At 34.8% G+C, this 22,231-nt stretch overlaps 1 protein-coding gene across 1 annotated transcript in view; it reads left to right on the top strand.

Moving 5' to 3' along the window:
- The window catches only part of PRKD3 (protein kinase D3), a 73,395-nt gene that overhangs the window by 26,919 nt on the left and 24,245 nt on the right, over nt 1-22,231 (top strand). Inside the window, exons 3-7 of the mRNA XM_074378726.1 lie at nt 8,490-8,628; nt 10,206-10,337; nt 11,175-11,332; nt 16,040-16,229; nt 19,261-19,338. Coding sequence (XP_074234827.1) covers nt 8,490-8,628; nt 10,206-10,337; nt 11,175-11,332; nt 16,040-16,229; nt 19,261-19,338 — 697 coding nt within the window. The remainder of the gene's footprint in view (nt 1-8,489; nt 8,629-10,205; nt 10,338-11,174; nt 11,333-16,039; nt 16,230-19,260; nt 19,339-22,231) is intronic.

Here is a 22,231-nt window from a genome sequence, read left to right as displayed (position 1 = left end):
ACAAAAGAGAACGCCCTTGCCCTCATGGAGCTTATTTACTGTTATCTGGTTTATTATTAGAAAGACTTTTGGTGAAGATTTGCATGGCTTCAAATTTTAAAATGACTAGTATTCAGTTTTTTAAATTAAGTAAATATGAAAAACCTGTGGTGCTAAAAATGTTCTATATCTTGACCTGGGTGGTGCTTACGTGGGGGAGACAAGGTGTATAGTTATCTGCCTTCTAATTAACATTAGTGTACTTTACTCATACTGTGATTAAATTTTTTAAATAAATTAAGTATACATTTAAACTCTAATGGTTTCCCATTGCACTTCTTTTTTTCTTTTTTTTAATTGAAGTGTAGTCAGTTTACAATATTGTGTCCCATTGTACTTAGAATAAAACATATATACCTTTTTTAAAAGTGTATCGTGGTAAATTACTTGTTCAGATAATGTTAAATTCTGAAGTTGTTTTGTTACTATGTAAAAATTGTATTTGACCAAGTAGAATTACAAACTTGAAAACTTTCTACCTTATCTAACATTTTATTGACAGAATTTTAATGACATGGACTTTAAAGCTGTTCACATTAAATAGCTCTCAAAATACAGTGTTAATTTGGAGAAATTTTATTTGCAAGTATTAGAACCTTTAATTTATGACAGGTGTAAGTTAATACCATAAAAATAACTTCCACAAAATGGTTATAGAAAGATAAGATGATCTGTTTTTTATTCTTGAAGCCACCTTTAATCTAAAAAAAGACAAGTCTGAAGTGGGCAAAGTGAGTGCGTAAGGGGTGAGAATTTGATAACATTATGATGAAATTCTGTTGCTTTCCCATATGGACTGGGAACAGACTTCATTTTGCACAGTCAAGAGAACTCATTGGCACAGTTTATAGAAAGCAAATCCAGAAAAGCCTGGGGAAATTTGGAGAGAGGCCAAACCAAAGGCCTCTTTGCTTCTACCCTGCTCGCTCTTTTGCTGTTTCTTTCATTTCCTCTTTCTTCTTTTAATCAAGGCTGAGGTAGGCTAGGGAAGGAAATACGGGCATGTCTAGTTTTCAGAAGGTTGTCAACTTCCTTCCACATTTTCTAGTCCCTCTGTGTTCCTGTCTCCTTCATTTCCTAGAGCAGGATTTCTCAACTTGAGCACTGCCGACATTTTGGGCCAGAGAATTCTTTGTTCTGTGGAGTGTCCTGTGCACCGTAGGATGTTTAACAGCATCCCTGGCCTGTAACCACTGGATGCCAGTACCACAAGTTGTAACAACTAAAAGCATCTCAAGACATTGCCATATATCTTCTGGGAGGCAAAATCACCCCAATTGAGAACCACTGTTCTAGAGGAAGAAACAACCAGTGAAAATTACTGACAGTTACTAAGCGTGTTACCACCTCTGTAGCTCTTCTACTAATCTTGTTCCCTATCACAAGTAGCTATTTTTTCTTTTTCCCATGAGAATAGAATGTTTAGAAGGTATTATACCATTTTATTAGGTAAGACTTATATGCTGAGATGATTAGTAGAAAGGAGCCCATTGAAAGTTGAAAATTCACAATATAATGCAGAATTGATTTTCTTCATTAGTTTGCTAGAATATTTCTTCTTCTTAAAAGTTATTCACCTGAAAGAGGGAAAAAAGTTCTTTTCCTTTGTTCTTTATTCTGCTGGAGTCTGGCTTAGGAAAATAAGCCATTATCTTAGAAAAGCTCCCTTCTTCTGCCTAGGGATTTTTACTGGCATGTATCATTTTGAGAAACCCAACATATATTCTGTTATATATATAGGGTTTTGTTTGTGTTTTTTGATAAGTTGTTTAAGACTTATTAAGGATTTCCCACATAGTGAGAAACATTCTGAAGAACTGTTGGATTTGGAGTTTAAAGGTCATCAGTCCATTAAACAGGCAAATATAAATAGCTAATTTATTAAAAGCATAGATGTCTCGTAAGCATATGAAAAATGTTCAACTTCACTTCTTATAATTAGAACTATACTGAATCACATTTTTAACCTAAAATCATCAAGTTTGATAATATACTTGCTGCAGACTGAATTGTGCTCCCCCTCCTCCCCAATTCAGAGGTTACAGCCCCAACCCCCAGTGTGAATGTATTTGGAGATAGAACGTTTAGGGGGTTATTAAGGTTAAGTGAGATCATAAGGTTGGGGTCCTAATCCAGTAGGATTGGTGGCTTTAGAAGAAAAGAGAAAGAGATTGCTCGCTATCCCCAAGTGCATCTGAGGACACAGTGAGAAGGCTGCTGTCTGCAAGCCAGGAGAGGGTTCTCACTAGAATTTGACCATGCTGGTACCCTGATCTTCCACTCTAGCCTCCAGCAATGTGAGAAAATAAATTTCTGTTTTTAAGCCACTCAGCTGTGGTATTTTGTTACATAGCCTGAGCTGACTAGTACAACACTAAAAGAAGATGATGTTACTTTTGGAAATATAAATTGGTATAGTCTCTGTAAAGAACGTTTTGGCAATGTCTAAAAATGTCAAATATGCATGTCCTTTGACCTAGCAAATCTACTTCTAGGAAATTATTCTCATACACTCAAAAAGTAGAAAAAGATATGGGTGTATAAGATTATACATTGGGTATTGTTTGTAATAAAAGATTTGAAACAGTAGCTATGATTCATATGGCACTTAAAACTTACCAGGAGTTCTAAGCTCTTTACATATATTCACTTAATTTTTATAACAGTCTTGTGAAGTGGGTACTATTGTACAGATGGGGAAACTGAGGTTAAGCAACTTAGCCAATGTTGTATACCTAGTAAGTGAAATGAATTAGGATCTGAAATGCAGTTTAGCTTTAGTTTTACTCCTTAACCAATATCCCATCAGGGGGGAACTGGTAAAATAAAACTGCAGTTGTAAAAAAAAAAAAAAAGAATAAGAACGTTCTTTATATACTGTTATGAAATGATCTCTAAAATTTACTGCCAAGTGAAAAAAAAAAACAAGATGCAGAACAGCTTTTAATAGTGTGCCACCATTTGTATAAAATGAGGAAAAGATACATCCATGTCTACTATCTATGTATAAAACACTTTCAGAAGGATACTGAGAAAATTGATAACATTGTTGACTGTGGCAGGGATAACTGGGCAACCAAGGCATAGATTTTGCATTCTGCCCTTGTACTTTTAAAATTTTGAACTGTGTCAGTAAATTGTGTGTTTAAAAATAAAATTATATTCTAAAAGAGGGTATATTATATCTCAGAGTATAAATGTCCATGAGTCCATACTGATAAATGTATTTTATATATGAATAAATAAATAAGAGAAAATAGGAAAAAACCCCATGCAGAAAAATTTCAAGCAATTTATGTAGATACTCTGCTTTCAAGGAGAGGGAACATACATAACTTGTCATTCCTTAAGTGTGCGTTGCACATAGTGATTTACTTCCAAAGAGTAATGGTATCAGTGGGAAGAGGGAATAGTTCTGTAGTGAAGAAACCTGGCTATCTCACCCAGATGATCAAGGTCTACATCAGTGGTGGTAAATCATGTTCGTAGTAGGTACACTTGATATGATGTGATAAGGATGGCATTTTACCTCTGTGGTCTTCTTCCCCTAACCCCGTAACTCTAATGAGAAAAAAATCAGACATGTGGGGGAGCTGACAAAATGGACAGTACTCCTCAAAACAGATTAAGGAAATCTGAATAAAATGTGGACTTTAGTTAATAATAATGTATCAATATTTGTTCATTAAGTATAACAAATGTACCATAATGTGAGATGTTAATAATAGGGGAACCTGGGTATGGAATATATGGGAACTCTGTACTGTTATCTCAGTTTTCTCTGTAACTCAGACTATTAAGAATAAAGTCTAGTTTTTTAAAGAGTATATCATAAATGTACTGAACAATATAAAGGTAAATTTAAAATTCAGGTGTCTGTGTCCTACTCCCCTGAGCTTAACTATAAACCTGGGAAGAGGGCCTTAGCATCTTTTGTTGAAGGTTTCTAGGTACTTTGCGTAAGTGGCAGACGTCTTTGCCACAGGCATTTTTACTACATTTATTTTGACCATGTGACTAGTTGGCAGTAAGGCAGTTTTGCTGGAAAAGATAAAATAACAAAAAAATGAAAGACGTTAATAGGGACAAAATGAAACATGAAAAATGAGTAACAAAATTAAAAAGACTATTATGAAATATAAATATTTAATGCATTTCCAGTGTGTGTAAATTCATGACATTTCCGCACAAGTAACTGCTTTTATTTTGTGAGTTGTGCCTCAGCACTTGTCTTCTAGGTCTTTCATTCACATGTACTATAGTACTATGTGATCGCAGTTGGTTGAGTCTGTGGATGTGGAACTGCAGGCACAGAGGCAGACTGTCAAGTTATATGCGAATTTTTGACTGGGCAGGGGTTGGCACTCCTAGCTCCTGCATTGTTCAGCTGTATTACACACGTTTTTGCTTATTGACTCATCTTCTTGTTCAGCATCATACTTTTTAGCTATAATTTCTTCCTTCCTTGAGAGAGGTGTTAGTTTCCAGATACTAGGATGCTTGTTTGTTACTGTGCTTTGTATTGTGTTGTGAAAGCCTTCTGCACTGTTACTTGTATCATGTCTATTAATGGATATTCCAAAGTTCATTGAGAAATGGGGGATCAACTCTGCACCTTTGACACCCTCTTAAGAAGTGTATTTCAAAATAAACCTGCTCTTGGGGCAAATCATTCTCATCCATCAGCTCGATAAAGACATCAGTAATGTTGCTAACTGGAAGAGATGCTAATGCATTTCAGCCAGTTGAAACCAACCTGTCAACCAGTTACTTTATTTTCCATGGCAAATTTGCCTTATGGCCAATTAGTTAAGTGGCAGAAATACTTGCTGCAAAGATGTCTGTGGCAAAGATACGGTGAAAATACCAGATGTGGTTTTAAGCTTCACAGATGATTCCAGTGTGTGAGCAGAGCTGAGACATTGTCTTAGGAATTCACTCCTGCTTAAAAAACAATTTCTGAATTAAAAAAGATAATGAACAGTCAATTCCTGTATATTCAAATCATTAACAGAGTTTTGTTTTTTGGGTTTTTTTGTGTTTTTCCTCAGTACAATTGTTTAGATTTTTTAAGGTGTGTGCTCATGGTTTGTTTCCTTATTTCTTTTTAGATGTTCATCTTTAATATACTGATGCCTCATAATATTTTTAAAGCTTGGCCACATTGTTTCTTGATGTCCAGTGGCAATGTTTAGTAATCTCTCTGGCTTTTTTTCAGGCCACATTTTCTGTTACTTCAGTTTGTGGGGACTCTCATTGTCAGATAATGTCTAAATATTCTACCAAACACACCTATAGATCATAATCATGAATAGCAGCAATCTCTTTTTCATAGGCTAGTTATTACATTTCTGCCCTCTTGGAATTCTGTAATTTCTCAACCATATAGTTGAATATAGTCTGTAAACATTTGCTAGTCTAGAAAGTTACTTTATTCCTTATCACTGAAGTCTTTCCAGCTTGGTACACAAATGCTTATCTTAAATAAATATCCTTAATACTTTGTATAATTCTTTTTTGTTTGCTCTTTAGTCTCTTAATAATGCTAATAGAATTCATTAGATCATGTTTATCAAGAAGATTGTTTTATATCTACTTTTTCTAAGCCATAAATTTTTTTCTTTTAGTATTTTTCTTCTCTCATTGATGTGTTTATTTAATTTTTTAGTTATAGAGACTTCTAGTTTGGTCAAAATAGCATTAATGATGCATATAATTTACCAAAAGTAAGTTTCTAGAAGGAAGTATCCCTTGTTGCCTTGCTTTCCATCTTACTCTGTAATCCAGACCCTGATACCTCTTTCCTGACCGTTAGCTTCTGCCTTCTTTAGGAGCTTGCTCTGGTTTCTTCCTTTTCCAGTCCCTGCTGTACATTGCTGTCAGCTTTATAAAACACAGTTTGATCATGTTACTGCCTTGCTCTGGGAGCCTTTGTCTCTCCTCCTTGGATATAGGATAATATGAACCACTAGTGTTTATTGATCATACAGAGTACTGAATGTTTTATAGCCATCAAGTAATTTAATTTTGACAAGAACTATATACAGCTAGTACCCCTGTTATTCTCAATTTATAGAGAAACTGAGCGTAGAGAGGTTAAGCAGTTTATCTAAGATGCTATAGTTAATAGGTTGCAAAGCTTGAACCCAGCTCTCTTGAGTCCAAGTCTTTGTTTGGCTCTTGCTGGGCTCCTGTGTGCATTTTTGCCCTCTTTCTACCCACTGTCCCTCTGCCCCCACTACCTCCTTCTTCAGTCGTAGGGGTCCACTTACTTACTTTCTCTTACCTACCTTGTATTTTCTCAGTGATGACTCTTACACTTCTACTTTCACTTTCTGCCCATGGAAACCTTACTTCTCTTTTTTATGATTCTGCTTAAATATCACTGTTAAAGTGATAGTCTCCCTTCTCGATTAAAGTTTTTTATTCCCTCTTCTAGAATTTTATTTTTCATTCTTGGCATTTCCTTATCATGTTATATATTTGTTTTTATTTCCATCTTTCTACTAGATTGTAAGCCCCTGGAAGGCAGGGACTGAGTGTCTTACCTTTACAAACTGTAGGGCCACTGCCTAACACTTAGAAGATGTGCAAAAATATGAATTTTTAAGATCAGTTTTATTCATATGAATATTTTGTTAGAGATTTTATACGGATGAGATGTGGGGTTCTTTATTAATCCTTAAAAATCATTGCAACCAAGTTATGGGAATGTTTTCTAATTTAATAACAACTAAATAAATTAAATTTTAAATTAAAAGTTACTGAAAATTTTTTGATTCCATATTTTTACTCTTCAATGGGAAATTCTTACGCTGTTGGATATATGTTTAAAGTATATTATAAAGTTTTATAAATATTGTTGGTAACTCAAATAATTGAAAGAATTAGTCTTGTAAAACTAAATATTTCTGCACTTTTCCATTATGTACTCAGGTTTAAAAAATACAAATAAACTCAAATTTCTAATTGTCATTACTTTCAATTTTTAAAAATTTAACTTTTTCCCCCAAATTGAGACCTTTTTAGACATATATACTATAATTTTTAATGGGAAAATTAAGGTCAGAAAATAAGATGAAACTCAGTTGGTATCTACACCTAAAACACGTGCCATAAGATCCTAGACTGATGCTAGAAGTGGGCTACAGATTTGGCTTGGCCTGTTTCAGTGGCCAAAGTAAACAAGTCACATGATCAAATCGTTCGTATTATAAAACCAACCGGAGAAATTTCTTTTGTGGGTCCGTACAAAGTAAGAGCTACTATGTGAAGTAGGTGGACCATCCTCAGCAACATCACTGCAATAAATGTGGTTACAGTTTAGTGTGATGGGTACATACCAGGCCATTCGGTGTAGGCCAGTGACACAGTTCATTAAAGGATATGCTATGAGGAGTCAAATAAATCAATGAGAATACGCAATTTTGAGATCAAATAAAGAAATCTGAAATATCTAGAGCAGCATTTTCTAAGACACTGGGAGTTCAGAAAATCATCTTGTTTTTTAATTGTTTTAAAAATTAAACATGTATTTTGTAAACCAAGTACTTCAAATTTTCTCTTAAATAACTTTATTAACTATAGAAACTTACAGAACTCACCTTCATATTTTAGTCTTTCGCATACTAATCCCCAAAGTGTCTCAGCATTGTCGTCACAAATTATAGAAGCCTTGATATAGTATACACATAGGGCATATGTGAGCAGATCTGCAAGTCTCCTACTCTCACCAAAGTTTTTTTAAAAAGAAAGATGCCATAAAGAATTATGTATTTGTAATTACAATGAGTAGATTAAAGGAAATACTAGATAAATGCTACAGACTATAGGTGCATTTGGCAAAAATGTTACAGTTGGTACTCTTGTGACTGTAATTTGGGAATTACTGATCTTCTACCAGCAGTATTCAATAGAATTTACTGTGATGATGGAAGTGTTCTATATCTGCACAGTCTAAAATGGTAGCCAGTAGGAAAGGGCAATTGAGCACATGCAATGTGGCTAGAATGACTGAGGAACTAAACTTTTAATTTTATTTAATTTTAATTAACTTAAGTTTAAATAACTGCATGTGGCTGGTAGCTATAACCATATGGGAAGCTCAGTTCTAGAGGACAGGAAAGACTTCCCATCTCTCAGGCTTTGTAAGAATATCATTAGTAAGTTCAAGATTGTATTCTCCATCAATAACTGAATAAAGAAATTCTATACTTCTAAGAGACATGCTAAGATAATAATTATTTATCTTGCTTACTTTTATGTTTTTGAACCTGAAAACTGATCAGGATGTTTGAGTATATGGTTGATCTTTTTGGGTATTAATAGAATTGTTAACAAGTAAACAGTGTTAGGCTAAAAACTACATTTAAAATTATTTAAGATTGAGACATTTACTTACTAAAAATGACAAGCTGTGGGTATACTGATATAGGACTATTTTCCTGCAGTTTCCAGAGTGTGGATTCTTTGGCATGTATGACAAAATCCTTCTCTTTCGCCATGACATGAACTCAGAAAATATTTTGCAGCTGATTACCTCAGCAGATGAAATACATGACGGAGACCTAATAGAAGTTGTTCTTTCAGGTAAGTAAATAGCTTCTTTTATTTTGTTGCCTTTTTTTTTTTTTTTTTTTTTTTAAGTGAGCCTTACTTTTTGTACCAAATGCTATGTTCAGTTTACTTAGTCTCTGTACTATAGTTGCTTACTTCTTTCATCAGTATTAATGGTTACTATATGATTTTTACTTTCAGGAAAGTTATATCACAGATGAGAAAGTAGGAGAATAAGCCCTGAATTACTTGAGTGTTACTAAGCTAAGGGAATTATCAGTTGAACTGGAAGAAGAATATATTCATCTTTGAGTCAAAGAAATAAAACAATTACACTGAAATTCTGTTCCGCTTTCCCCATTTCTGTGAAAAGCATAGAAGAAGAGAACTAGGGTTTAGGAAAGAACATCAGAAAAAAGGAGAAATAATGAAAATGTGAAAGAGGAAACTGCAATACTGGTTAATCCCATAACTTAATAATGCTTTTTCCCTTTTTGTTCTTGATAGACATTTTCTTCTTCTCTCCTTTCCCTCTCATCCGTACTTACCATCAATCCTTCCTTAGCTCCTGCTGTTTCCGATCTCATCCAACAACAGGTGGGCAGGATTGCTAGTGAGGAGTGTAAAGGAACAAAGAATGCATATAGTAGGACTGCAAAATTTCTTGTTTGACAATAAAGGAAGGGGGGAGGGAGAGAAAAAGCAGGAGGGAGAGTGAGAAAGAAGAGATGGAAGAGAAGGAAAGGAAGGAAGCCCAGCCAAAAGTCCAGAGTCCTGCCACCTTTTTTCCCTCTTTCCGAACTCATCTATGCCACCTGTTCTTGAGATCCTCTCTGACCATCACCTTTCCTTATTAGTCCCTGATCCTTCCCATTCATCTCGCGCCTTCACTGATCATTCATCTTCTCCACCAAAACCCCAGATTCTGTACACTTTCCAATCCTTGTCTTCCTTATCACTCCAGAGGAGCTTCATTCTGTACACTTTCCAATCCTTGTCTTCCTTATCACTCCAGAGGAGCTTCACTCCCTGTCCTCCCTGGTGGTCATGCTCACCTCTATTTCTTCTTTGCTCTGGACCATTCATCAGGACACAGGAATATCCACTAATGACTTGCAGGTGGATTTGAGAGGATATCTGATGGTGGACGTATCTGCTACTGGGGGATACAGGGGGAGAAGAGTCTCTTTTTCCTAACCACTGGGGCTATGGAGAACAGACAGAGTGTATCCTGGGATCCTAAGTTAGAACTCAGTGCATTTTCCACAGAAACATTGTTATATGTTAAGTCCCACAGTTTTTTGTTTTTAACTTTAGTGTTCTATTTCCCAGTATAAGTTAAATAGTTCTTAACTAGCTAAAATAGATCTAACAATTATTTACAGTCTTGTCACTGTGAGAGAATGCTTTTGGAGGTCAAATGCCTGCCTGCAGACCTACTTTTGGAGCTCAAATTAATTGAAGCCGTTGAACTTCCTGAAAGAGTTTGAAAACCACACTATTAAATGCTGAAAATTTTATACTTTGATATAAATGAATATGGTCAATGGTCTTAATCTCATCACAATTACAAGCATAGGGTTTATTTGAATGTTTTTCTGTTTTAAAAGCTTTGGCCACAGTAGAAGACTTCCAGATTCGTCCGCATACTCTCTATGTACATTCTTACAAAGCTCCTACTTTTTGTGATTACTGTGGTGAGATGCTCTGGGGATTGGTACGTCAGGGACTGAAATGTGAAGGTATGTGTTCCTAAGTTTTCTATCATTTGAAATAGGATTTCACATTTACATTCTCTAATTATCAGTGAAAGAATAAAATCATTGGTCAGTGACTAGGTTTAGAATTGGAGTGATCTGGTTGTTTTGAATTAGAATTGCCAGGGGGTCGAATGCAGGTGCACATTTCTAATTAGTTCTCTAAGGTCAATAAACTTTTTCTGTAAAGGGCCAGAGAGTACATAGTTTAAGTTTTGCTGGCCATGTGATCTCTGTTATAGCAACTTAACTGCTGTTGTAGCATGAAAATAGACATAGACAAGTTGTAAACAAATGAGCATGCTCTGTTCTAATAAAATTATTTATGAACACTGAAATTTGAGTTTCATATAATTTGCACGTGTCATAGGAGGAATTTTGTACACAGTCCACAGTTTGCTGAAGTTCTTTAAGACAGTGGTTCCCAGACTTCACTGTATATCATGGTTCCCAGACTTCACTGTATATCAGAATCACCTTGAGAACTTGTTGGAACATACTTTTCTAGGTCCCATGCCCAGAGTTTCTGGTTCAGTAGGTCTAGGGTAGAGCCCAATAGTTTAGATTTCTAAAAAAATTCTCAGGTGTTGCCCTGGGGAGCACACTTCAAGAACCACTGCTCTAGCTAACTTAACCTTTCTAAATAAACCTTTCTACACGTTTGCTATTCTTAGCTTGTCTTTTGGGTTCTTCGCTAGGATAACTGTTGCTGCCAGAGAAAATAAAAGAAGAACCTATTTTTCATGTACACATTTACATAGTAAAGTTTTTAATCAGTGTATTTTGTATTTTTTATTTTTTAACCTTTTAAAATATTTTTAGGCTGCGGATTAAATTATCATAAACGATGTGCCTTCAAGATTCCAAATAACTGTAGTGGTGTGAGAAAGAGACGTCTGTCAAATGTATCCCTGCCAGGACCTGGCCTCTCAGTTCCAAGAAACCTCCAGCCTGACTGTGTACCCCTTCTCACTGAAGAGGTATGTATTCTAGGGTAGTAGAAAGGCATTTTACTACTTACTGTGTTTTTGCAGGGTATATGACATTATCCTAAAACCTAAGTTGTGTACTAAAGAATAGTAACATTCCTACACTTAAGAAACTTAAAAGGTATTACTGCAGACAGGGCTTACCAATAGTAACGGACTGCATTTTGTGTACTTTGGGATCACGTCATTACTTGGACCACAAGATCGGTCTCCTAGCCAGTATCTTGACTCCTGGGCTCCATACTTTACTATAGCTTAGTGTAGAACTCTGATTATATCGCTCCCCACTAGGAAACCCTTAAAATCTGTGCTGTTCATCATTCCCTGAACACGCCCTCTCTCTCCTATGTTTGCTCTTGTTAGTATTCATCATATGTAGTTTTCCCAGACCTAGCTCAACAGCTATCTTACCTGATTTTCCTCTTGCCTAGAAGTTATTTTTCTGAATGCCATATCACTTTTCAGACCTCCCTAATGGTATGTGTGGCATTCTACTTAGTATCATAGTGTTTATGTACTAGATTGTCCTCAAAGAGTTCACAGTCTGTTTAGAGAGGACAATGCTCATGTCTTTGTTTGCCCCACCATACCCAGCATCATACCTTGTTCTTTAGTAGGTGCTCAGTGATGAATGGGCATTTGAATGACCCCTTGATCCTTAACAGTATTCCAGTGAGATGGATTAGTAGATCTGTATACCATCAGACAGTTGGGACTCAGAATGGTCAAGTGACTTGACTGAAGTGACATAGCAAATTAGTAAGCAGTATTAGAATTGAACCCAGATCTGATTATTTAAATCAGTGACCTTTCCTAATAATATTGTACCCCACAAAGATAAATGTAATAGATAGAGAGGAAAGAAATAATTACCTTACTCATTTGGTACTACTTTAAATGACTTCCATCCATAGGTTGCAGTCTTGACATTTAGTTATTTCTGTAACCCCTTTGGTCTTTTTATATTAATAGCAAAATCAAACATTTGGACTGTTGTCTTGACACCCTTGTCACAAGATTTTGCTAAACTGAAGCACCAGAGTAAGGAGCTTCTGAAATTCTTTCACAAAAATCCTGTATTTCCATGGGGTGGGTATAGCTCAGGGACGCATACATGCTTAGCATGCACAAGGTCCTGGGTTCAATCCCCAGTACCTCCATTAAATAAATCAATGAATTATTCATCAATCAATCAATCTTAGTCTAAAAAATTAAAAATAAATTAAATAAATAAAAATCCTGTATTTCCATATTGCTTAGCCCTACTATGAGATTTTAAAAATAGAAGAAGAGTGCTGTGGCATTAGAAACTGAGAGCAAAGAGTTATTATATACATATGTAAAAGCTTGGGAAAAGATTGGTAATAGAAAAGTTAATGCATTTTATACATAAACTGCACTGGAAACTTAGCTGGGATTGGGAACTGAAGGATAAGACATGTTGTTTTGAGAATCCCACAAGTATTATCCATGTGTCTGCCACACCCACTGAGTATTACAAGATTAGGAAATAGCAGGACAGAGCAGATGAGTAAGGTATTAAGTTTTAGTTCATTCGTTTTTATTTTATCCTGAAGATGAAAATTCCTTAGGAAGTGTAAGAAGTCTAGTGGCATGTTTGAATTAGTTATATTGTGCAGAGTATTTTAGAAAAGCAGAAATTGTAGAGTGGGATATCTCAAGGTTACTTTTGTCAGTCAAAGCATGCAATCTCAAAAATGAATGTGTAGTTAGAGACGTGCTAAGAGCTCATGAAGGGAAATCAGAGGGAAAGGAGAATGGGAAAAGAGGACACTTTAAAGGAATGGAGGAGACAGCAGTGAGGAGGTGGGAGCAACCTCAAATCTGAACCAAGTTTGGGGAAAAACTCAAAAGTTCTCACTTGCCAGTCTTCATCCTGGATGCCTGACTAATCCTCACCACAGTCCTGGAACATATAGCTGTTATCCTGATTTCATAGATAAGGAGCGAGGAGGAAAAGTTTCTGAGGAGTCAAGATATTAAACTTCACTGACTGCTGAAATAAGAAAAGGCCAGTTGGGAATAGAAGCCTTTGAATCTAACTCTGAGGTTGTCATTGTCTACATGTAAGAAGGTAGTTTCTGTTAGTGTCTGAAGTCAGTTTAAAGGGAATCAAGTACAGATATGGAAGAGCAGAAGATAGACTGTTCACTGAATTTGTTTGAAATGGGACCACTGAGAATAGAGAAACCAGAATTGAACGATGGCTATTCGGAGATGAGAGAGACCAATGTTCATTGCATACATTTGGGAAAATTCTTGAGGGGACAGGACAGAATCAAGGTACAAAGAAACTGTTGGGTCTAAGTGTACATATTAAAGTGGAGATGTTTCTTTCACTGAATAATATTACAAAGTCAAATGTATATAGTTAGGAAATTGCTACCTTTAAATTCTTTTATTGTCTTTGTAATTATATATAGCTGAGAGTTGGCAATATTTTATAAATTTTGGGGGGAGAAATTCCTTCAGTCAGTGTTCGTTTATACAACCACACTGTGGAAATAATCAGATTACTTTTAGAAAATTTCTGGCTCACATGAATAAGAAAGAAGTAAGAATTTAAGCTAAGCAGTAATTTGTAAAAGGGGACATTAAAGCCAGGTAAGCAAAGAACTTTCACTCAATTCTAGTTACTCTAATCTCACTGGTCTCATTTTAACCAAATGCTCTAGATAATTTTACCAACATCCTCCTTTCTCCAGATTTTGATTAAGTCTGCCATCCCCTTCCTGCCCTCCTCCCTCAATACAGTGGTGAGCCGCTGTATTGATGAGATTGTCGTATATGCCCAGGTGTGCTGAGACAGGGAAAAGGTTAAAAATCACTGGACTGCCATATAGAAGACTTTGGTCTAGGTCTTGATTTTAATACTAATGTTTAGGATTATTAATCCTTTTGAGCATATTTTTTTCATATTTAAAGTAGGGGTAACATGAATAACTTCTTGTACGAGATATGAAAAATTAGGTGGTTGCTTCAGGCACAGCCCTCTGAGTATTTCCTTGCACACATGCTGTATACCATGTCCCTGGTACCCTGATCCCAGCAGGATTTGACAAAAAGGTCCATTGGCGTATGAAGAGATCTGTTAGGGAAGTTCTTCCTTACAGGAGTACCCTATATATTTGATGACTGGCTAAATCAGTCTTACTCCATAGTGTGTGTTTTAAACTTGAGACAAACTGAAAGTGGTAGAAGCAGGAACAAGAGAAGCATGGTGTTGCATCACCACTAGACTAGGGAGCCAGGGATGAGCAAAGGCCTCAGACATCCACTTCTAGTTGCCACCGGCTGCTTCATCAGCTCTGTAGAATCACGGTAGTGTTCCTTTTGCTGAAGGTGCTCTGTACGTGGAGGCGGGGTGGGCCAGACCAGAGCAGGACAACTGAAGCATGCAAGTTTGGTTTGGGTTTTAACATTCTTTTCGTACTTTCCTTAAACTTCTTCATAATTTGCTTTAGAACATTTCTGGCTACAGGTTAGTGAAAAGCTATCCATCAGAGACTGTATTTGTGTTCTTTTTATATAGTATTCTCCTCCATTGGTCTGTCTTTTTCTTTTTCCTTCGTTTCCTTCTTTCTGCTTCAAAAAGGCCTTTTATTTTCTCCTCCCTACATTTCTCCTGTACACTTCTTTGTCTCTTGGTTTCTTCTGCTTTCTTTGCTTCCATTGGTTGAATATGCCAATGTAGCATGCTTCAACTCAGAGTTAACAGTCATTACTGGTTATAGGAGGCAGTTCTGACAGTAAAGGTGCAGGCAGCTACAACAAAATCTGTAATACATCTAGATGGTAGGTAGGTATTTGGATTTTGTTCTTGACATGAACTGTATTCATTTTTGTATCCCCGATATATAGTATAGGGCCTGGCCTACAGTAATCAGTGAATGTTGAATGAATGGGATGAGCCACATTGATCTGACTGTAATCTAATTTGGTTATTTCCTTTGTATACATAGAAAGGTCCATAGTTTAAAAATCCACTTATCCCTCAGATTACATAAAAAATTTTAACTAACACTTTCTTTACTTTTCGTTTTTGCTCACCTGAGAGAAAAAACCCAAATAATTAGAAAATACTTTAAATATCAAGGAACTTCTTAAAGCATAATTATTAAGGGTAAAATTGTTATAGCTTTTTATCTGCCATCATTTCATCATTTATATCATCATCATTAATTAAACTTAGATTTTCACATACATACTTTAGTATTTGTTAAAATAAATTTGAAAAACTAAGACTTGTTTTGAAATATTTTCAGACGTTATGTTCAGCATGAGCAGCAGTAACACTTTCTGAATTTACTTTTCCTGTGATTAATTTCTTGGTAAGGTTTTTGAAGGGATTTGAAAGTGTCATAAATTCATTTTAAGATTTTTGTTTTTTATTTGCAAAATGCTGTCTGTGCCTGGCAAATAATAGTTAATCAGTGAATATATGTATGTGAGGATGAAAATCTTTTTTTTTTTTTTTTTTTAACACAATAGCAAAAAATTCTGCACTTTTCTCATTCAAGGGCTGGGAAATTCAGCTTCCAAAGGAAACTGCTGAGATCCACATTTTTAGATTTTTGGCTTTAGTGTTTGAAATAAATGACTTTTGTGGTCAAGTATTGCTCTTAATACTTTCTTTTTAATACTGACTTACACTTCTGGAAATTACTTATGTTTTAGTCACATGTTCAAGAACCTAGTAAGAGAATTCCTTCTTGGAGTGGTCGCCCGATCTGGATGGAAAAGATGGTAATGTGCAGGGTAAAAGTTCCACACACGTTTGCTGTTCACTCTTATACGCGCCCCACAATATGTCAGTACTGCAAGCGGTTACTGAAAGGCCTTTTTCGCCAAGGAATGCAGTGTAAAGGTAGGATTGGATGTTTTTCTTAAGTAAAATTCATATCTTTTTGTTAGCCAATGTAGGTTTAAAATATTTTTATTTCAGAAGCATTAAGCAAATAAATTGGTCTCATAGTTGTTAACTTAGAAAAGAAAAAATACACATACACAGGTGTTTATTAACGACGACTACTATCCACAACATATGTATTGTGTACCAGGAACTATGCTAAACAAAAATTAGAATGTAAAAGGAAGAACTAGAATTTGGATCTGTAGGTGTGGCTGCTTAACACTTGGCAGTATGGAATGGTTAGTGAGCAAGTAAGCTGATATCTGAGCTTAAGTCCTTTTGATTCCAGAGCTAGACACTACCGAAAATACAAAATAATACTTTCCTGTTTCCGTTAAATAGTCATACATGCACACGTATTCCAAGAGTTTTTTGTTTTTGTTTTTAATTATGTAACTATCAGAGCTATACAAAAATTGTCATTCCAGATAATAGTTACACTGAAATAGACAGAATATATTAGAAGCTACTGGAATTATAGTGGGTCACTATGGGGAATTATAAGGACCATCCATATTTGGATACTAACCCAGAACACTATCATAGTATTCTAAAAACATCTCTTAATGAACTAGGTTTTTTAATAGAGTAATGGGATTTTTCCTATAGTTATATAATGTTTTAATGCTTTTTAAAGATAATTTTATCTTTTTGTCTCATAGCTTCTCAACAGTAATGCACAATTATGTGAAAACCAAAGCAGAGAGTTTAAATGTGTTATTAGGCTTTGAGCCAGGATAGGGTATAAGTAATCTGTCTGTAATATTATGTACTTATTTTTCATCTGATTACTTTAACAGTTCTTAATACCATACTTTTTATATAGAACTATTTATGGAATTGAATTACCTATTATCTAGGTAAAACATTAGAGTTGAGGTCTTTGCAACAATAAATCCTGCTAACAATATAAAGCCAAGTAATTATATGTAGATTTAACTTGAGCATATAAGAAAACTTTCCTTGGCATTATATGGCTACACAGGAGACCATCAAATAGAGAACAGGTGGTACATTTGTTGCCAGGCATTTAATAACCATCACACAGGCTTAATGAAATGTTGAAATTTTATTTCAACAGCTTACTTTTGAATATGAGTTAATATATAAATTAATACTTTTAAATACCAACACTAAAGTGTATTGGCAAGCAACCACTAAGGAATGTTTTGGGAAAGAACATTAAGAACAGATGTACAAATTCTAGCCAACAGATAATCTTAGTCAAGGTAGTAACTGGTGCTGTTCTACTGAGCAGAATGGAAGCATTCTAAAACCATGTGCAGAAAAGTACAGTATTTTATACAGAAACTAAAATATATATGTAGATTAATTAATTTTGAAATAAAACCAGTTAACTCTGCCACTCTTTTATTAGTTTAACTTCTTAGAGTTCTGAAAGAATAATGTTTTATGCTTATATTGGTTTAGAAAGAAGCAGGTTATACTTCTGTACAGCTAAGCTGTTTTAGTTATCCATCAAAATAATTATAATTTACTTCAGTGATTCCTATATTTTTATAATATGAATTAAGGTATTTAAAAAGCAAAATAGTCATTTTCATTCAGTTGTCAAGCTACGGAAAAAAAGAAATAGTTAAGATAAAACAGTTACGCTGAATCATTTGAGAAAATACACATTTCTAAGAACAGCTATTCATTCATTCATCTGTTTATTTTCTACTTTGTTACATTAAAATTTCAAGTCTGCTAATATAAGCATATATAAAGTATAAGAAATAATTTGTAAATTAATTAAAATGTGGGTAGGAACACAGAGGGGTAGAAATGCCTGTAATTAGAACCTACATACTTGCTACAGGTGGGCCACAGATTTGGTTCTACATTTGAAAGGGAAAATGGAAACCTTGTTATTTTCACAATTTGCAAGCCTCATGAGAGATAAAGAACGAATTAATGATTTAATGTATGCAAGATATTAATACTGTATATGACTTTTCCTAGGTCCTCTTATTTTAAAAGACATTATTATATAATGTAAGTTTTATCATCCACCAAATTATTAATTTCTTGGAGCTTTTCTAATAATGACCTTTTACCCTGTGCTTTTGGCACAGTACCCAGAATTTTCTTGAATCACAAGGGTTACAAAATTACTCTTAAGTCAAGACATGAAATGATTTTTACCTAGTTATTGCTGGTAGAAGTATTTCAAAGGTAGTGTTTAGACAGTAGTTACAGCAGTGGGTCTCAATTTCAGTGTTACCTAAAGAAGATATTAAAGCACACATTTCATTTCCCAGCTCCTCTCCCAGAGCTGCCAATGTAGTGTTCAGGAGTAGGGCCCAAGAATGTGCATTTCTATCAAGTTCTCAAGTGATGCTGAAGCTGCTGATCTGGTGACCACAGTTTGAGAACCACTAAGTTATACAGATGTACTGAGCAGCTTGGACCTGACTGACAGATCTGCAGTGCTGTCAACTCTGAGGTTCTTGCAGGCTGAAGAACCATTATGTACTGCAAGTGAGAGACCTTGTGCATGGGAAGCTCAGTCCTTCCTTACAAGGTTGTATGGGAAAGCCCATAATTCCTAATAAATTGTTGTAGAATTGCAGTCTCGTTTCTGCTTATGCACCAGGTCCTATTAACTAGGAATTGAAAGTAAGTGCCTGACATATGTTGGAAAAGAATTTAATCAGCCTGAGAAACTCTTAAGGAGGATGTGGAAAGAAGAATGTGAGGTAAAGAAAGGAAACATGGTGCTGCCAGCAACATTTTGGCAAAGCGTTATACAAATAGTATAAAATGTCATTTTATAGATAAAGAAACTGAGCCCTGACGGCTTGAACAACTGTTAAGAAGTTGTGTCGGAGTTTAATCTAATACCTGGGTTCTCGTAAAGGAAAACTTAATTATTTCATCATCATTATTAAGAATACTCTGTGTGAGTAAAGAAAGTCTTTAACCATATTTATTACTGCATGACTTTTTTACATAAATTAATAAGCTGAGTATTTTATTTTAGATTGTAGATTCAACTGCCATAAACGTTGTGCATCAAAAGTACCGAGAGACTGCCTTGGAGAGGTTACTTTCAATGGAGGTAAAAGTCTTTCTCTTAATTTCCATAAAAGATTGGAAGAGATCAGTTTTTTTGTATATTGTCTTTGTATAAGGTTATATTTGTGTATTTTATTTACTTTCTTAACTCTGGCCTTTTTTCAGAGATCAGGAATGGTACACTTTTATTAATTATGCCTTCTTGTCTTCCCCTTAACAACGTACCACTGTAGTCTTATATGGTCAGTCGTGCTGCATAGCTTCTTTTATCTTAGCCATAACAAAACTTATTTTAAAACCCTGCTGTTGTCCCTAGAACTATTTCATAGTTCTAATAATTATTGACTACAGCCAGGCACTGTTCTAAACTCTTTACATATATTGACGTTTAAACCTAAGAAGGACCGTTTGAAGTAAGGACTTACAGGTGAATAAACTTAAGCACAAAAACATTAAATGAATTGCTCAGGAAGTACAACCAATAAGTGGTAGAGTTGGGATTTCAGTCCGTAAGTTCTGGCTTCTTAGTCCATATTAACCTTTAGAACTGTTGTACTATCTCACTTTTTCTTTCTCCATCAAATAATCATTAAACATTTTCTCTTTTTTGCCTATTTTTTCTTTTCAAGATTATATTAATCACAGTGATTACCTTTTTTAAAAGTAAATAGTAATGAGTTTAAACTTTCAGCATAATTTTTCTTTAACATTTACGTGACTAGTAAAAATTGAATATAAGTAGTTTTATAGGAGGAAAAGCATCAGGAATGAAAATTAAAGTCCTTAAGAGTTTACATTTTCTCTTATGGCATGTTTTCTGTGGTTGCTGTGTAACACAATTGACAAAGCATGTCTTGTTTTCTCATTTCAGTTACTTCGAATGCAGTTTTTCTATATGACTGAAGCCTTTTCTAGATTTATATAGTTTGTGTATTTTTGTACTTTTCTACCTTTTGACAAATGGATATGAAATACTGTTTATTTTAATTTAATCTGTATGTTAATGAGTTTGAGCATCCTTCAACTGTTTACTGATTATTTAGGGTTTTTTCCCCCTATATATTGCCTATTTACGTGTTTTGTCCATTTTTCTCTGTTATTATCAATTTGCAGGAGTTGTCAGTAGTTCTACTAAGTCTTTGTCAGTTTTATGTGATACAAATACCTTCTCTCGGTTGTGATTTATCATTCTTAAGCAGCTTTATTGAGAAATAATTTGTATACCTTACAATTTACACATTTAGTTTACTCACAGAGTTATGCAGCCATCACTACAATCTAATGTTAGAACATTTTCATCACCCCAAAAAGAACTCCATATTAGTCACTCACCATTTACTCTTTCCCATTAGCCCCTGACAACCACTAAATCAGCTTTTATCTCTATGTCTGTGTTATTTTGTCTCTATGTTTTTGTCTATTCTAGACATTTCATATAAATGAAATCATACAATGTGTAGTCTTTTGTTACAGATTTCTTTCCCTTAGCATAATGTTTTCAGCATTCATCCATGTTGTAACATGTACCAGTACTTAATTCTTTTTTATTGACAAACAATATTCCTCTACGTGAATATACCACACTTATCCATTCACCAGTCAGTGGATATTTGAGTTTTATCTACTTTGGGGTTATTACGAACAATGCTGCTATGAACATTTGAGTGCAGTTTCTGTGAGCATGTTTTCATTTCACTTGGGTAGCTAGCTGGTAGTGGAATCACTAAGTCATGTGGTAACTCTGTGTTTAACATTTTGAGGACTGCTTAACTGTTTTTCAAAGCAGCTGTACCATTTTACATTCCCACCAGCAGTGTGTAAGGACTCTAATTTCTTATCTTTGCCACCACTTGTTATTGTCTGCCATTATGATTATGACCAGAATCCTAGTGAGTGTAAAGTTATGTCTCATTGTGGTTTTGATTTGCATTTCTGATGGCTAATTGATATTGCACATCTTTCTATGTACCTATTGGCCATTTTTACATCTGCTTTGGAGAAATTTCTATTCTGGTCCTTTGCCCATTTAACTAGGTTATTTATCCTTTTATTATTGAGTTGTAGCAGTTCTTTAAATATTCTGGATATAAGTCCCTTGTTTGATATATGATTTGCAGATACTTTCTCCCATTTTGTGGACTGTCTTCACTTTCTTCAGAGTATCATTTGTGGCACAGAAGTTTTTAATTTTGATGGAGTCCAATTAATTTTTTTCTTTTGTCACATATTTTTGGTGGGGTATCTAAGAAGGCTTTGCCTAACCCAAGGTCACAAAGCTTTACTTTTATGTTTTCTTCTGAGAGTTTAATAGATTAAGCTCTTTTTCTTTCCTTTTTTTTTTTATTGAAGTAAAGTCAGTTTACAATGTTGTATCAATTTCTGATTTATAGCATAATGTTTCAGTCATACATATGCATACATATATTCCTTTTCATGTTCTTTTTCATTATAGGTTACTACAAGATAACGAATAAAGCTCCCCATGCTATCCAGTAGAATTTTATATACAGTAGTATCTGCAAATCTTAAACTCTTAATTTATCCCTTCCCACCCCCTTTCCTCCAACTGGTAATCATAAGTTTGTTTTCTATGTCTGTGAGTTTGTTTCTGTTTTGTAAATAAGCTCTTTTTGTCCTTTTTTAAGATTCTACATATAGGTGATATCATACGGTATTTCTCTTTCTGGCTTACTTCACTTAGAATGACAATCTCCAAGTCCATCCATGTTTCAGTGTAGATTAAGCTCTTACATTTAGGTCTGTGATCCACTTTAAGTAAACTTTTTAGTTTAAGGAAGGCATCCAGTTTTATTTTTTTGCATGTGGATATCCAATTGTCCTAGCACCATTTATTCAACAGATTGTTTATTCTTCCTTCATTGTATTTTCTCAGACCCTGTGGGAAATCAGTTGACCAGATGTATAATAGTGGTGGC

The sequence above is a fragment of the Camelus bactrianus genome, chromosome 15 (assembly GCF_048773025.1).
Source record: "Camelus bactrianus isolate YW-2024 breed Bactrian camel chromosome 15, ASM4877302v1, whole genome shotgun sequence".
In the NCBI taxonomy this organism is placed as follows: Eukaryota; Metazoa; Chordata; class Mammalia; order Artiodactyla; family Camelidae; genus Camelus; species Camelus bactrianus.
Note: the sequence above shows the minus strand (reverse complement) of the source record. Positions and strands in the feature narration are given on the sequence as shown.